Here is a 16,766-nt window from a genome sequence, read left to right as displayed (position 1 = left end):
GAAAAAACTGGACCCTCTGAAAGAATCCCGCACCCGCGGTTAAAAAAAAAAAAAAAAAAAATCGCACCAAAACTGCAACAAAATCCGCATGTGGTTTTGCTGCGGTTTGTTGCGTTTTGTTGCTGCGGAAAAGAAGTGACATGCTCATTAATTATTACAGCGGAAATTCCGCGGGTAAATCCGCAGGTATAAAAAAAGCGCAGTGTGCTTTCAGCATTTTTTAAAACCAATAGGATATGCTGGGGAATGACTGCAGCAATGATAGACACATTTTCTGCAGCAAATCCACAGCAAAATCTGTGGTAAATCCGCAGCGTGCGCACGTAGCCTTAGGATCCACGGATAACTCTTAAAGAAACCGCACCAAGCTTCCCTGTGTGAACATGATTTTTTTTTTCGAGGGGCTACCCACTTTATTTATTGTTATAATAGTGGAAGGGTCAACATCACTACACCAGTAACACAAGTGAACAGATCACGAGATGTATTGAAGGAAAATGTGGTGATCATGATTAAGGGCAGATCTGCCTAAAACGCGTAGACGGACACCTGGTCTACGCATGCTGTAATTATGGACTTTTTTCTCTATTTTTAATGTTTTTCTTTTAAAAGTCTTGTTTTAATTTTTACTTGACGGTTGCTGGATTCCTTCTATTTTTGTTCATCACTACACCAGTGCTAACCAGCACTGTAAACAGCTGTTTTTGCCTGCCCCATAGACCTTGACAAGAGCATCAGTTCAAGCGTGTCTCTGTTTTCGAAGGTGGGGTGCTTAGGTCCCACCTTTTTGTGATTGTTGACTATTTGAGTGGTGGAGCCTTTATAAGTAGCAATGGGCAGACCCGAACTGTAAGGGTACGCACACACGATCAGTGTTTGCAGCGTTTTGGATGCAGCATGCTTCAGCTGCTTCCAAAACACTGCGTTGTACAGTACAAGCATAGTGGATGGGATTTCTAGAAATCTCGTGCTCACTGTGCTCGGATTTTACGCAGCAAACACTGACCTGCGGTGCAACTTTCCAGACTGCAGCATGTCAATTGTTTGCTCCGGATTCGTACAAGCAGCTGCAGTCTCCCGCGTTCTCCTGCGGAGGAGACACGTGGCCCCGCAGGTCAGGACCTGCTGCGTCCAGAACGCAGCGAGTCCTGATCGTGAGCACATACCCTAAAAGTCCAGATCCATGCGATTTCAAACTTAGCTGAGTGCTTGGCCCGGGATTCTGGATATTGATCCGGAAATTCAGGAAATAAAAAAAATAAAGGAAAAATAAAGAAAATAAGAATGAAGCAAGCGCTTCATACTTACCAAGGCTTCGGTGCGGCTGTAATGCTCTCGCGGTCGCTTATTCTCTTCCAGGGTGGGGCCTTCATTGCATATGCACTGCTTTCCCCGTCCACCGGCCGTCCTTGCGTCTGTGATTGGTTGCGGTCAGACGCGCCCCCAGCCTGTGTGATAGCATGTCTGACTGCAACCAATCACAGGTGCTGTCTGAGGAACTCTTATAATTTAGTTAAAAATAATGCGCAATTGAGCTGATCCACCACTTTTGGGATTCCTCGAATTCTGATATTATTGCATCTTCGTGTATTCTCAATGTCGTCCATAAGATCTGTCAAACACTCCAGTTGATATGAGTGAAATGTGATGGTCTGCGCATGAAATTTAGTTTTTGTGCGATAGATCCCAAGACACCCTCTTTATCCACTGCTGTAACTCTCTCCCCTGATAGCTGTGGACTCCGCTCTGTATGAATCTTCAAGCCTGGAAATGTAATTCTCCATATCTTCATTAAGAGGGTGGTTGTCTCCTGTGCATAATGGTATTTCTGCACTCACCAGTGCACTGTGATGTGTCCTCTCCCTCTGTTCATTCTACCGTAGATGCGGAGCTTCTGTGGGCGTTAGTGGAGAGGAGATTAGTCCCCTAGGATCTTCCTTCCCACATATCGGGGAAGACACTCATTTTGTAAGGTAAACCATTGCCATCTTAGGCGCTGCAAGCTCCGGTAGGGACCCTGCTAAGCTTCCCAAATAGCTGGTGATTCCGGCTGGAGGGACCGCAGGAGGGTCAGACTGGTGCCTTTTATGCCTCTTTGCCAGCATTTGATTACAGTGGGCCAGATAGGTGCTCTCAGGCCATGTCTAAAATCACCCCTGAAGCAGGAGCTGAAGGAAGAGCTACATCACTGCTCCATATCAACCCGACACACCACCCAGGAGCCATTTTTCAACGTGACAACACCAGACCACATGTTGCTCATGCTACCGTGAACAGGTCGTGTGGCCTGAACATGTTACAATGGCCAGCAGTATCTTCAGACTTGTATGCCATCAAACACATCTGGTACATCATTGGTCAGCATTTGCAAAGAGAGATGCCAAAAGCAGATATTGGTGATTTGCCTTCCCAAGTGCATTTAGCGTGGCAGAACATTCCTCAGACAACCTCACTGACAGCATGCCAAGGCATTTAAGAAGGATCAGTTGTGGAAATGAAAGGATTAATACTGCGCTGTGTGCAGGACCAAAGACTTCAAAGGTTCATTGATTGATTCATTTTTTTATTCTATGCGTTTCAGGGCAGATAAGTGCCTTCTTCAGGATTAAATGACAGATGTACATCTTTCCCTTGTTGCAATTTCAAAGTTGAGGAGTGCATATAATTTGCAGAATATGTATATACAAATAGATATATACTGTATGTAAGTGTTAGCAACATAGTCCCCATAAATTGTTGCCTTTGATTACTTCTTGTGCAGACCAAGACAGGATATTTCTGCACCTGACCTGGGTAATTTCAGTGCTACTCAACTTACTAATAAATAATGGCGTTGTGACACTGATGACTGAAGGGCAGTAACAAAGTGATCTTCATAGCTATTTATCTGAATTTTCATTCATATAGCCTAATTGTTCAGCTAGCTTGAAAAGTTGATATGCTCGTTATATCTTACAAAACTTCTCGAAATCACAAACTGGGTTAAACTAATATTACTGCAGTTATAATGCTGCAACATCTTGGGTCTCCCACTGGTCTCTGTATCACTGTCTTCACCGATGACGTTTTGACATGGCCATGTGACCACAGCAACCAATCGCTGTCTGCAGCAATCGTGTCTGTGTCATGTAGTTATTACTGGAGGCCAGGAAGCAGAGACAAGTGGGGGACAGGGAAGCGTAAGAGGATAGGCAAGGTGAGCATTATTGAGTTTGGCATAAAATAGCATTATTGAGTTTGGCATAAAATGATACCATTATAATCGTTTGCTCAATAAATTCAAGAAATTGGAAAACCCACTTCCATCTAAGTTATATACATTATCTCATGTGAGGGTAAAGTAGGCCAGTTATACAGACATCATAGCATGATATGATGGTGGATCAGGAAAACCCACATTGACTTGGTGAATAATTAGAAATCTTTACTTTGTGTTTTCTTTTTAAGGTATTCTTCAGCAGAAGTCCGAAAAAATGTCACACTTCATAGCACTGGGTTTATACATCAACGAAGCCTCAGTACACCGGTCTCATCTTCCCTCCAGCTAGTAAGTAGCAGTTTTAGTTCCTTTACTATGTGTGATTGACTGATAGTCTGTTTATATCCAACAGGTTTACATTCAATAGGTAACTTAATGAATAGAAGTTTTAGGCTACGTGCGCACGTTGCGTTCTGTCCCTGCAGAAATTTCTGCAGCGATTTGAACAGCACACGTGCGCTTCAAATCGCTGCAGAAACAGTCCGTAATGAAAAAAAAGCCGATTTCATGCGCTCTGACTGCAGCTCCTCCCATAGACAGAGTGGGCGCTGCATGCACAGCGCACAAAATAAGTGACATGTCACTTCTTAGAACGCGCGCTTCGGGCAGCAGCCGAAGCGCTGCGCTGTAATATGCCATGTGCGCACGTCTCCTGCATAATCTTCATAGATTGTGCTGGGAACGCAGGACGCATGCAGTTACGCTGCGGTGCAGATCGCAGCGTAACTGCATGCAAATACGCAACGTGCGCACATAGCCTTACACCAAGCCACCCGGTAAATTAATAATCTATAAAATGCATCCTTGTGGTACTATGTGGAACTACCAAGAGTTCAGGCATAGCAGGGGGCACCACATCCCATCACTAGTAATAATAGGTGATTATGGAGAGAAGGGTGGCAAAAGAAGGAAAAGCAACAGATAATAGAATATAGAGCTCTGAATTATCTAGGAAGTACAGGAAAAACAAAAGAGAGCACAAGAGAGTGGTGTTTTAATGCCGCGCCAATAGATCACTTCAGATGATGTTCAGACCAGTGTTACTTTATTGTTTTCCAGGTCAACGCGTTTCTGGGGCATCTGCCCCCTTCATCAGGACCACCAAAGAAACAGATAACATCCAATCTGTCTAGTACAGACAATGTATACAATATATAGACACATTGACATCACAGGCACATCCCCTAAAGAAAAAAACGAGCGGGAAGGACTGCCACGTTGCATGGAATGACGTCAAACAACCACTTAACATAAAAAAAAAAAAAACCAACACAACAAATAAAAATAAAAATAAAGATTCATCCATATTTGACATGTATTAACATATATTTCCTTATACAGGGATACACATTATTTTCCGTATTGTGTAAAAGAGAAATAAATATATATATATGTGCGCAATAAAAGACAAATAAAGAAAAGTGTGTAAAACCATTCATCTGCAATATGTGAAATAATACGTGTACACCCATGGATATTAAACTTGTCTTATACGCCGGACAAGTCAGCGATTTCACAAGGGAGGGATGAGAACCCTCGATTTAATATGTGTAATCCACTTCAGACATTTCAAAGCCACGGCATTATAACCTGCCGCCACCTGTGCTTTTACATCTTTCAACCACCACCATGAAACAGCAAGTGCAGTGTGCCTAACAAAAGAACTAAAGAGATTCAGAAGAACCGCTTCTGATCTGTGAACTCAGACCGCAGTTCAACCCAGGACAAGACCGTGGGAAAAAAAGCAAGAGAGCATGCGCCGAAGCAAAGTACAGGTAATGAGCCGGCACAAGTTCACGGGAGTGCAGGAGCGTGGGAACCAAAACCATTACGCATGCTCAGCCAATCTAATTCATAGACGCCCTGCAACAACCTATAGAACCCGTATACCCTCAGACTTTGAGCCGACCATGAGATTACTCATGATCGCGCTAAGATCATACTAGGGTCAAAGAAACCACAAAACTAACAATAGTGATTTAAAAGCACATCGCCTGTGAACCGGCGAGAATCACAAACCCCCGTGTGGGACAAACAGATAGAATATGGTACAACCTTAAAAATCAGGGTATTTAACCAACATATAAATATAAAAAATTTTGCATAAGCAACCATAAATATACACATATACAAACAGTAAAACTGGTGGTCCACTAAAACCGATACACAGAATTTCACAAGTTATGACAATAAAAACAACATAAAATCGCCTAAGAAAGCATAAAACATACACCAAACAAATATTAAAATACATCAGTGAAATAGGTCTGTGACCTCATTGAGGCCATGGGGTTTTAACGTAAAAAAATTTTTTATATTTATATGTTGGTTAAATACCCTGATTTTTAAGGTTGTACCATATTCTATCTGTTTGTCCCACACGGGGGTTTGTGATTCTCGCCGGTTCACAGGCGATGTGCTTTTAAATCACTATTGTTAGTTTTGTGGTTTCTTTGACCCTAGTATGATCTTAGCGCGATCATGAGTAATCTCATGGTCGGCTCAAAGTCTGAGGGTATACGGGTTCTATAGGTTGTTGCAGGGCGTCTATGAATTAGATTGGCTGAGCATGCGTAATGGTTTTGGTTCCCACGCTCCTGCACTCCCGTGAACTTGTGCCGGCTCATTACCTGTACTTTGCTTCGGCGCATGCTCTCTTGCTTTTTTTCCCACGGTCTTGTCCTGGGTTGAACTGCGGTCTGAGTTCACAGATCAGAAGCGGTTCTTCTGAATCTCTTTAGTTCTTTTGTTAGGCACACTGCACTTGCTGTTTCATGGTGGTGGTTGAAAGATGTAAAAGCACAGGTGGCGGCAGGTTATAATGCCGTGGCTTTGAAATGTCTGAAGTGGATTACACATATTAAATCGAGGGTTCTCATCCCTCCCTTGTGAAATCGCTGACTTGTCCGGCGTATAAGACAAGTTTAATATCCATGGGTGTACACGTATTATTTCACATATTGCAGATGAATGGTTTTACACACTTTTCTTTATTTGTCTTTTATTGCGCACATATATATATATTTATTTCTCTTTTACACAATACGGAAAATAATGTGTATCCCTGTATAAGGAAATATATGTTAATACATGTCAAATATGGATGAATCTTTATTTTTATTTTTATTTGTTGTGTTGGTTTTTTTTTTTTTTTTTTTTTTTTTTTTTTTTTTTTTTTTTTTATGTTAAGTGTTTGTTTGACGTCATTCCATGCAACGTGGCAGTCCTTCCCGCTCGTTTTTTTCTTTAGGGGATGTGCCTGTGATGTCAATGTGTCTATATATTGTATACATTGTCTGTACTAGACAGATTGGATGTTATCTGTTTCTTTGGTGGTCCTGATGAAGGGGGCAGATGCCCCAGAAACGCGTTGACCTGGAAAACAATAAAGTAACACTGGTCTGAACATCATCTGAAGTGATCTATTGGCGCGGCATTAAAACACCACTCTCTTGTGCTCTCTGTTATCTACCGTTTTGGTGGCTGCAGCCTTGGATTGTGTGATACATGCGATTACAGTAGTTGTGGCTTCTCACAACTACATCTGGTGAGTAGTTTCACTCCCCCACCCCCACCCCTCACATATTGGGGTAAGACCCTATGCGCTTGTTTTTCCACAGCTTTTTCTCCAGGAAAAACAAAAGGGAATAGTATTAGTTATAGAGGTTTTCCACTACTAATTTCACAGCTTCTCATATGACCTAACTCTTCCTAATAATCATTTTCCTAATATACTTGTATTACCTGTCCTGCTCCTGTAAGCTTGTGTGGCGCCCTGGACAAGCCAGGACGTCACAGGTACTGCAACAACACACCCCACACCCCGGTTAGGCACATCAGCCGCACATACAAATCCTTGTTGCCTCCCTCCAGGGGCTGATGTCCACACTAGGTGGGGTGGAGCCAGGCGGTTGGCCCCAACTACCGAGGAGTTCACAGTCCTCAAGGCGGGAAAAGGAAGTCAGATAGAGTTTGGAGTAGTGAGAGTGAGGAGTAGCAGTAGAGGAGCAGTCTGACCGTGTCCGGGTACGTGGCCCGGGCACCTAAGAGCAAGGTTGGCAGACAGTGGTCACCGTTTGCAGGCGAGGCCGATTGACGCACAACCGTAAGGACCGGGGTCGGGCGGTGGCCCGCCGGTACCGGATCGGGGAGCGAAGAGAAGCCAGCACCATTCGGCAGGGCCTACGGACCCCGACCAGGCTTGGAGTCGCCATTAAACTGGTCATATCCGTCAGCGACTGGAACCTTCGGGGTTTCCCAGCAGCAAAGACACGACTGAAAGCAACCGCTCAACCGTGAAGGGAAATACAGCTACCGCCACAGCTAGAGTTCCCAGGGCCAGAGCCTGCGGGCAAAAGGGGCTCCTCTGGCAAATACACCGCTGGGGAGCGGGTTACCGGTGGGAAGCCATCGGAGCCGAAAACACACCGCAGGTGCAGGGAGAGACAGTCACCGCCAACCTACCGGGAGTGACCATTGCAGCCGTCTGTGGGACCCGTCCATCCAGCCGTTTGTTTTACCAGAGACTTCGTGTACGTTACTGGTTGAGTGAGTACCACCGTGCCGGTCTGGCACCACGCTGCCCCCGCGACCCTGCACCTCACCAAACCCCGCCATCCACCTGGCAGTCACCATAACCGGGCCCCGGGACCACCAAAACCCCCCTACCCACGGAGGGGAGAGAAACCTCTCAGCTGCTCCCTGTCATCGCTCCCGGGATCCCCGTCCAGAGCAGCGGTGGTGTCCCATTATCACCACAAACCATGGGTGGCGTCACTGACTACATCCCCAAACCAAACCATCCCTTTCATTCACGGGCGAGGAGCGCCGTTCGAGTCCCCGGATCCGGACCACCGCTCGAGCCACCGAGCAGCAGCAGCAGCGCCGGACCCGAGCGTGGTGAGCGCAACGCCCTCCCCGCCCGCGACACTTGTCTGTGTGGCTGCTCTACTACTCAGTTGTGATGCTACTTCCGATCTGGGGATCGGAATCGGACAACCTGGTGGGGGCAGGGCTACTTCTCGGTGAGTGACAGTAGGCTGAGCATGCATGCTTCCATTCTGTCGATGATTTGAAGTGCCACCCCTTCAGCTGACAAGCGCTGTGATGTGCTGCTTGTTATTAGAAAGCATATCACAGGGATTGTCAGCTGAGGTGACAGCACTTCAAAGCTTCAGTCAGTGTGCACCACGCATGACCGAGCTCAGAACATGCTTCACCCTCATCTCCCTCGATCATGGTGAAGCTTTCAACTGTCATCCTCTATACGGACTAGCCCGGTGTCAGCTGAAGAGACAGCACTTGAAAGCATCGGTAGTATGGAAGCAGAGAAGAGTGAAGTCTGATCTGAGTGTGACATTTCCTGTTCAGTTTGTCCAGTTCCGGTCCCAGGTCGGAAGTAGCCTCGCTACATCACAATAGAGTAATAAATTAGTCACACAGATATAGGCTTACAAGAGCAGGGCACGTAATAGAAGTATATTAGGAAAATGATTATTAGGAAGAGTTAGGTCATATGAGAAGGGGTTAAATTAGTAGTGGAAAAACCTTTTTAAAAATGAATACCAGCTCTGCCTATATCTGCCTGCATGATTTTACTTGTAAGTGTTTAATGGTTTCTAACACAGTTCTGGGTTTTTTATGCCACTATGTGGAGCTGCTATAGAGTATGGAGTGTCTGTGACACTGTTGTCTTAAATTACGAGAAACAATGTATGTATACCTTATATAATGTGTAATGAGATGAAAAATTCTGAAAAATAAATATATAATTTTATATACAAAGTATACATATAGCTGGACAAATAATGCCAATAGGACAAATCTGTGAGTAGCAGAGAAATTATAAGAGCAAGAAAGAACCAACCGTACTGTCCATAAATAACACAATTGTTAACAATGTAAATAGTTTATTAATGATCAAGGTTAGTAAAAAGTGGATATACAAAAAAAGAGGAGGAACACCCAAGCATTAGGAAATATAAATAGAATATGCATATAAAAACATATACAAAAGGGGAGACATATTGGTATATGCAGTAATGAGACCATGAAATGAGATATCTAAAGAATAATTATGACAATATGCCATATAATATGGACAGCTAAAGTCATGGCTAAAAGTGTTGGCACCATTGAAATTGTTCCAGAAAATTATTGTAATTACATGTTTTGTTATACATGTTTGTTTCCTTTCTGTGTATTGGAACACCAAAAAAAAAAAACAGAGCACAAAAGGCATATTGGATAAAATTTCACACAAAACTTGAGTCAGACAAAATTGTTGGCACGCTCCACTTAATATTTGGTTGTATACCCTTTGGAATAAATAACTGCAATAAATCGCTTCCTATTACCATCAACAAGCTTCTTACACCTCTCACCTAGAATTTTGGACCACTCTCCTTTTGCAGACTGCTCCAGGTCTCTTATATTTGAAGGCTGCCTTCTCCCAACAGCAATTTTAAGGTCTCCCAACAGGTGTTCAATGGGATTTAGATCCGGACTCATTGCGGACCCAGGGGCAGGCATATAATTTGTGCAACCTGTTCGGCCATACAGGGGCCCAAGAGGTAAGGGGCACATTTATATTTCCAGAGTAGGTAGAATTGTGCATTATGAGCCCATATATTGTTCATGCGCAGGGGCAACCTTCTGTCTGTGTCCGCCACTTTGCTGACCACTTCAAAACACTCCAACGCTTTGTTTCCATCATTACTTGGTGCTTCTTGAAGTATGATTGGTGTCATAGTCCTGCTGGAGGACCTATGACATAGGATGCAAACCCAGCTTTCTGACATTGGGCACTACTTTATGACCCAAAATCCTTTCGTAATCTTCAGATTTCATGGTGCCTTGCAGACAGTGCCACCGGAAGCAAAACAACACCAAAACATTGTTGAACCTCCACCACATTTGACTTTAGGTACTATGTTCCTGTCTTTGTAGGCCTCATTCCTTTTCAGTAAACAGTAGAATGATGTTCTTAACCAAAAAAACTCTACCTTGGTCTCATCTGTTCACAAGACACTTTACTAGAAGCTTAATAATGTACATTTTGCAAACTGCAGTCTAACTTTTTTGTGTCTCTGTCTCAGCTGTGGGGTCCTCCTGGGTCTCCTGCCATAGCGTTTAATTTCATTCAAATGTCAATGGATAGTTCACCCTAAACTGATACACACTGAGCCTGCAGGACAGCTTCTGAATTTCTGGAACTTGATTGGGGCTGCTTATCCACCATCCAGACTATCCTGTGTTGCAAACTTTCAGCATTTTTTTTTCTGCCGTACGCGTCCAGGGAGATTAGCTACAGTGTAATGGGTTGTAAACGTCTTGATTATGTTGCACACCATGGATGATGGAACATCATGATCTGTAGAGATGGACTTCTATTCTTGATGTCGTTTATATTTTTCAACAATTTTGGTCCTAAAATCCTCAGACAGTTCTCTTCTTCTTTTTTTTTTTTGTTCTCCATTCTTAGTGTGGCACACATACAGACATACAATGCAAATTTCGAGTCAACCTCTACCCTTTTTATCTAGTTTCAGATGTGATTTTCATATTACCCACACTTGTACTTGCCACAGGTGAGTTTGAACAAAGATTGCATGCTTGAAACAAAGTTGTTTACCCACAAGTTTGGAAAGGTGACAACAATTTTGTCTGGCCCATTTTTGGGGTTTTATAAGGAGTTATGTCAAATTGGCCTTTTTTTCTGTGTTTGTTTAGTTCTGTGTTGTTGCAGAGGAAATAAGCATGTGCCTGATCCAGGGCCGTCGGGGTACCCGGTCCCGGGCTTTTAGTTTTCAGAGGATTGTCACAGGTGGCTGTGCCTGGTCTCGTGACCCTGGTGGCAGTTAAAAGAAGTCTGGTGAAAAAAATAGTAAAAATAAATAAAATAAAAGTGTCTTGACGCCACGTATGGTTCCCGGTAATATTACCAGCGCTACTTCCAGACCTCCGGGTGATGAGATAGTAACTAGTTTGTAACGCTCCCCGTAGGTGGAGTGATGTCCCCGGAGCCTTTGGGAAGGATCAGGATTTTACACACAGGGAGGCAACTTACAACACGAGTCTTGATTATCGGTTTCTTCAAGGCCACTGATGTGCGGCTCCCCATGTTCAGGCAAACGAAGTCCATAGTGAGAGCTGTACTTTTGATAACAATAACTGTCACACACACACTGGGTCTTTCTTTCTGTACCTTTACTGATGATGTTGGCAAAGTTAAGTCCTGGGTACAGTATGGGTGGTCAGGTGGCAGTTAAGATTTTCACATTCGTGAGTTATGAGGCCTCCTTGTTACTGTAAATTTGTTTAAGTCCTGGGCTGTCTAAAACCTGGCCCTGACCTCTCTTGTATCTCTCACTTGTATAGCAGGCGATGAGAACCATTCTCCTGGGCACCACTAACTCTGCTGCAGTCCCTAGCTCTATTGATGGCGGTGCTACAAGTGTTTATGCGTCAGGAGACTGAAGTACCCTTTGCTCTCCGTTTTTTTCTGCTGGGCCTGACTGAACCCGTGCAGACTCGGACTCCAGTATCCGGGTTGTTTTTCTGGGGTGAACCGCACTGGTCCCTCCTCCCCTTTTTTGTATCGCCTCACCTCCAACCCTCACACAGGATCCATCACACTTCACTCGACTCGACTCAGTCTGCCAACTCTCTCTTTTGACTGGCTCTGACTGGCACTAACTGGCTTCCCGCCCACTCACCTCAGACACCTCACCCACTAAGCTCCAGGCTGGTTTCAGGGACAGTGCTCACCACTATAAAAGCTCATCTGCACTAGACCCTAACCACGGTTTAGTGGGGTGTTGTGATGAGTCTGTCTGTGTGCATGTGTCATGTGAATTCTCCTAATGTGGAAATCCATTCCTGCACCTACCAGGTGTTACTGTGGCTACTTAACCATAGGGTGCCACACATGTGTATAGCAAAACACGTGTAATTGCAATAATTTTTGGGGAGAAATACTTCATTTTCTGGAACAATTTTAAGGGTGCCAACACTTTTGCCCATGAGTTTATGTGGCATGTAAATTATTGTAAATATACAGTTGGTGCATTGGTAAAAAAAAAGGTAATGATTATATACCGTAATATAGTGAGCTTTATGGCCTAGTAATCCATATGTACAAAATATGATATGTACAAAAGGGCTGTCCCTGTTAAAGAAGTTATTGTGAGCGCTGCATAAATACATACTCAGGATTTGGGGACTCTCCTGCTTGATTGCGCCCACCCGGTCACGCATTTCGGCAGATGCCTTCATCAGGAGGATACTTTTGTATTGCCTGGATCTCATCCTCATAGATGTCTCTTGTGGTATATGCCCTGACCTATGTTACCAGCCCTTGTGATGATATAAGGCTAGTTTCACACTTGCGTTGGGCGAAATCCGCTGGGTCCGTTGCTGCGTCATTTTGACGCATCCGTTATTTTTGTGATGTCAACAGATGCAACGGATCCGTTATTTCACAGGAATCCGTTAGCTGATTCCTGTGAAATAACGGACCCGTTGCATCTGTTTGGCGTCCGCTCGGCGTCCGTCTAATGGAATGCATCGGCTCTGTTTTGTGGGGTTTTTTTTCATTTTTTTCATTCTGGGCATGCTCAGTAGAAATTAGCGGAATCCAGCAGCATATTCCGTTGTAAAGAACTTTGCAACGGAATCCGCTACCATAGGGAGCCATTATAAATTTTAACGGAAGCAACGGAATCCGCTGGTCGTCGTCATTTTGATGCAAGCAAATAACGTGGCATTCAGCGTTGCTTCCGCTCGGCGGAACCAACGGAGCGTAGGCCAACGGAAGCAACGCAGGTACTTTTGGCACAATCCGTCATCAATGCAAGTCTATAGGAAACAGTGGAATCCGTTAACGGATTCCGCTGATTCCCAAGACAGCGGATTGCGCAAAAAAAAAAACCAGAATTGTGAAAGTACCCTTAGACGTGTGCTTCTGTTATTTGCCCACTTTGGCCTGATATTCTAGTACCACACTAGCTCTACTTTTATAGCTCTGCCCTGTTTGCTTCTGTAGTTTTATCACTGCTCCATAGTACAGCAAAGGGTGGGCAGTGATCTACAGAACCCTGATTCCTGCTGGAAGAAACAATACAAGAAATAATTATTGATGTTCAGGTAGTTAACACATTGTGGAACCAAGCTTCAGTGGGTCAGCTCCAGTTGCCAATTGCAATACTTTAGAAGCTTCTTTTTATCCCTTTCCTTTAATGCTGACCACCACTATGGCTTAAGGGGAAGTGATTTCATCAGTACATGAGGACATCTTCTGCTGACTGTGCCTGCTGGGATCATTTTTGCTTCTATTTCCTCTGGCTTTTTATAATTCTCTACTGGATATCAGCAACAACACATGTGGTCTGTTTTTTGGCATCCGTCGCAGATCTTTGTTACACCACTTCCGCATCACATCATGTATGCTGCCTTTGCTGTAAAGGGAAGGTCTAGATATTGACTAGCAAATCGAATCTGTGTTTCTGTGAATGATTTTCTGCAAACATAGTCTCCACCTTCACAACTTTCTGTTGGATCAGGTACGTCATGTGAATGGACACATTCACCTCCAACACTATTCCCATCCTAAGCAGAACCACTCAACTGGCAAGGAAGAATTTGATGGGTCTTCTCTCATTCATTTCTAAAACTAGTCTGTTAAAATGAAATGAAAGCTAAGCTCTGATTAATATGGACTCCAAAGACAGGCCCAATACGTATCCTGTACAAACCTGAAAGAATCCGGTTAGTTTTTGTGGCCCACCCTGTATGACCTATTTGACAGCTACCCATGTGGTCACTGTTTGCTGGGACCAGTTGACTCCAAGTAGCTTGTTGAGGGATAATGGGGCTGAGGGAAAATTTATAGGAAAGTAGGCACTAAATATATTATCATCATTGGTGCTGTAAGACCTCCTTACTCAGACTCCTTTTTTTCTATGCGCTGTTCATATTGCAGATTCTGAGACTCCGCCCGATAGTTTCTCTGGTGTCTGGGGTCAACACAGACATACTCAGTCGTCGACCTGCTGTGTGTTGATTCATAGGCAGGCTAGCAAGAGTTAATCTCTGCTGGCCACCTTGCTCCTTTGGTCACATGTTGTTAGGAGGCCTATCACATCTGCTCCCCTCCTGTTTATGCTGTATTAAATGTAACACCCATGCCAGCTATAATTTTTTTCTATGTTGGCCTGTGAGATGTGGTGTCCTAGACTTAGGGGTACTTTGCACGCTGCGACATCGCTACTGCGATATCGTCGGGGTCAAATCGAAAGTGATGCCCATCCTGCGCCAGTAACGATATTGCAACGTGTAAAGCCTAGATGCGCCGATAAACGATCGCAAAAGCATCGTAAATCGGCGATCTGTGTAGCGTTGGTCATTTCCATAATGTTGGTATGATGTTGTTTCTCGTTCTTGCGGCAGCACACATCGCTGTGTGTAAAGCCACAGGAGCGAGGAACATCTCCTACCTGCGTCCACCGGCTATGCGGAAGGAAGGAGGTGGGCGGGATGTTTATGTCCCGCTCATCTCCGCCCCTCCGCTTCTATTGGCCGCCTGCCGTGTGACATCGCTGTGACGCCGCACGACCCGCCCCCTTAGGAAGGAAGCGGGTCGCCGGCTAGAGCGACATCGCAGGGCAGGTATGTGCGTGTGAAGCTGCCGTAGTGATAATGTTCGCTGCGGCAGCTGTCACAACATATCGCATCTGCGACGGGGGCGGGTACTATCGCGCTCGCCATCGCTAGCATCGGCTAGTGATGTCGCAGCGTGCAAAGTGCCCCTTACTGGTGAAAGCTGTGCTCATTGCTTGGTGCGGTTGTGGAGTTCACCCCTGTTGTTTTGTAGCTTCCTTCCTGCTCTTGTTTTTCCTCCTGATCCTCTTATTGTCTTTACCTTTGTGTGTGAATGCTAGGTGACAGAGTTTTGGTTTTCCCTTCTCTATCTTTATCTGTGAGATTTCATCACACTTCTGTCTTGTCCTTTTCTGGGTGAGGGGGAGAGGGAATCAATTCAGGATTGGTCATGAGCAGGGCCAGGAAGGATACTTAGGCATCGTCCCCATCAGGAGTATTCCTGAGATTAGGGATAGCATACGGCCCCCTAGCTTGAGGGACAGCTTAGAAGCACTGGTTCCCTGCTATTCCATAGTCATTGTGATACGTTGCTTATTTTTTTCTTCATGATTTGAAGCCGTTTCAATACTTGCAGCATGTCATTTCTCTTTCCATTTTGCAGCGTTTTTCATCCACTCTATTAAATAACAAACAGCGCATCAAAAATGCTCATATTTTACACAGCGTTTTTTGCTGCCAACACGCCAGTGTATGCAAAAGAAAATACGGCTGCAAGTACTGAACGTGTGCACATACCTTTAGGGAAGAATGAAGAAATAATAGCTACTGCGCTGCATATCTGGATGGCGCCTTAAGAATAGTGATAGGAACTAAGAAGATGGAGAGCACCACTATGCCCCTGGGATCACCCCTGGCAAGGAAGAGTACAAATGCACAAGAGAAAAAAGATTTCCAGCAAATGAGGGATCAACCAGACAATTTTAAGGTAAAACATTGAATGCTGGTCACGCATATGGCGCTCATTTAACTTTGATGCTCAAAGTGGCCACTGTCAGCTCCGATGCACATCTGAACTCTGGACAGTATACTGCATCTTCCTGCACGTTGTGCAATATGGTAGGTGACATGTTTGCACAAGCATCTGTGATACATCGTCGTAGGTCCTGCAATGTTGGTGGGGGGGTCGCATACACCTGCTGTTTGATGTGACCTCACAGAAAGAAGTCCAATTGAGTCAGGTCAGGTAAGCGTGGTAGCCACTCCATGCAGCCACCATACCCAATGACTTGTAGGAAGGTCTCCATGAGGTATCGCTTGACGTCCACAGCCTTGTGAGTTTTACACGTTCTAATCATAGCATTTCTGTATGCAAGGTGTTGATTCGCATTGAATTGATGAGGCCCTACAACTTTGTAATTCCCTTTTTTTCTCTCTCGTTCCGTTTTTGAGATAAAAATGCTAACTCCGTTGTTTTCCACCAGGTGGCGCTATAGGTGGTTTCATTGCGTAGCGCATGGCTATTTTACTATACCTAGACACCACTTCTATTTATATAGCTGCCGCCATTCTCAAGTTAATGGCGGTGGACAGGATATGGGTGGACACTGTATATTGTCAAAGTGACCTATGTCAGTAACCTGTATCTAATAATGGGTGGTGATGTCACTGATGCTTTGAGGGTTAAATGCAACATTACTTATGTCACTAAAATTCAAGATCTAGTGCGTTACAATTGGCATTTCTAGTTCAGCATGCAGAATTACACTATGCTGCATGCCAGGCTTTAGGAATTTTAAGCAGATGTTCCTTATAAAGACAGCTTTGTCAAACTTCTTACTCTGAAACAAATGTTTCTATAAAGTGGAGATTTTCTCTTACATTATGTCCGGATCCTTACATGACATTT

At 44.4% G+C, this 16,766-nt stretch overlaps 1 protein-coding gene across 2 annotated transcripts in view; it reads left to right on the top strand.

Moving 5' to 3' along the window:
- The window catches only part of DOCK8 (dedicator of cytokinesis 8), a 360,169-nt gene that overhangs the window by 85,524 nt on the left and 257,879 nt on the right, over positions 1 to 16,766 (top strand). For both annotated transcript variants that reach the window (XM_075317756.1, XM_075317746.1), the window contains exon 2: positions 3,448 to 3,547. In XM_075317756.1, the coding sequence (XP_075173871.1) occupies positions 3,448 to 3,547 (100 nt within the window). The remainder of the gene's footprint in view (positions 1 to 3,447; positions 3,548 to 16,766) is intronic.

The sequence above is a fragment of the Anomaloglossus baeobatrachus genome, chromosome 1 (assembly GCF_048569485.1).
Source record: "Anomaloglossus baeobatrachus isolate aAnoBae1 chromosome 1, aAnoBae1.hap1, whole genome shotgun sequence".
Taxonomy (NCBI): domain Eukaryota; kingdom Metazoa; phylum Chordata; class Amphibia; order Anura; family Aromobatidae; genus Anomaloglossus; species Anomaloglossus baeobatrachus.
This window is presented reverse-complemented; position numbering and strand designations above follow the sequence as displayed.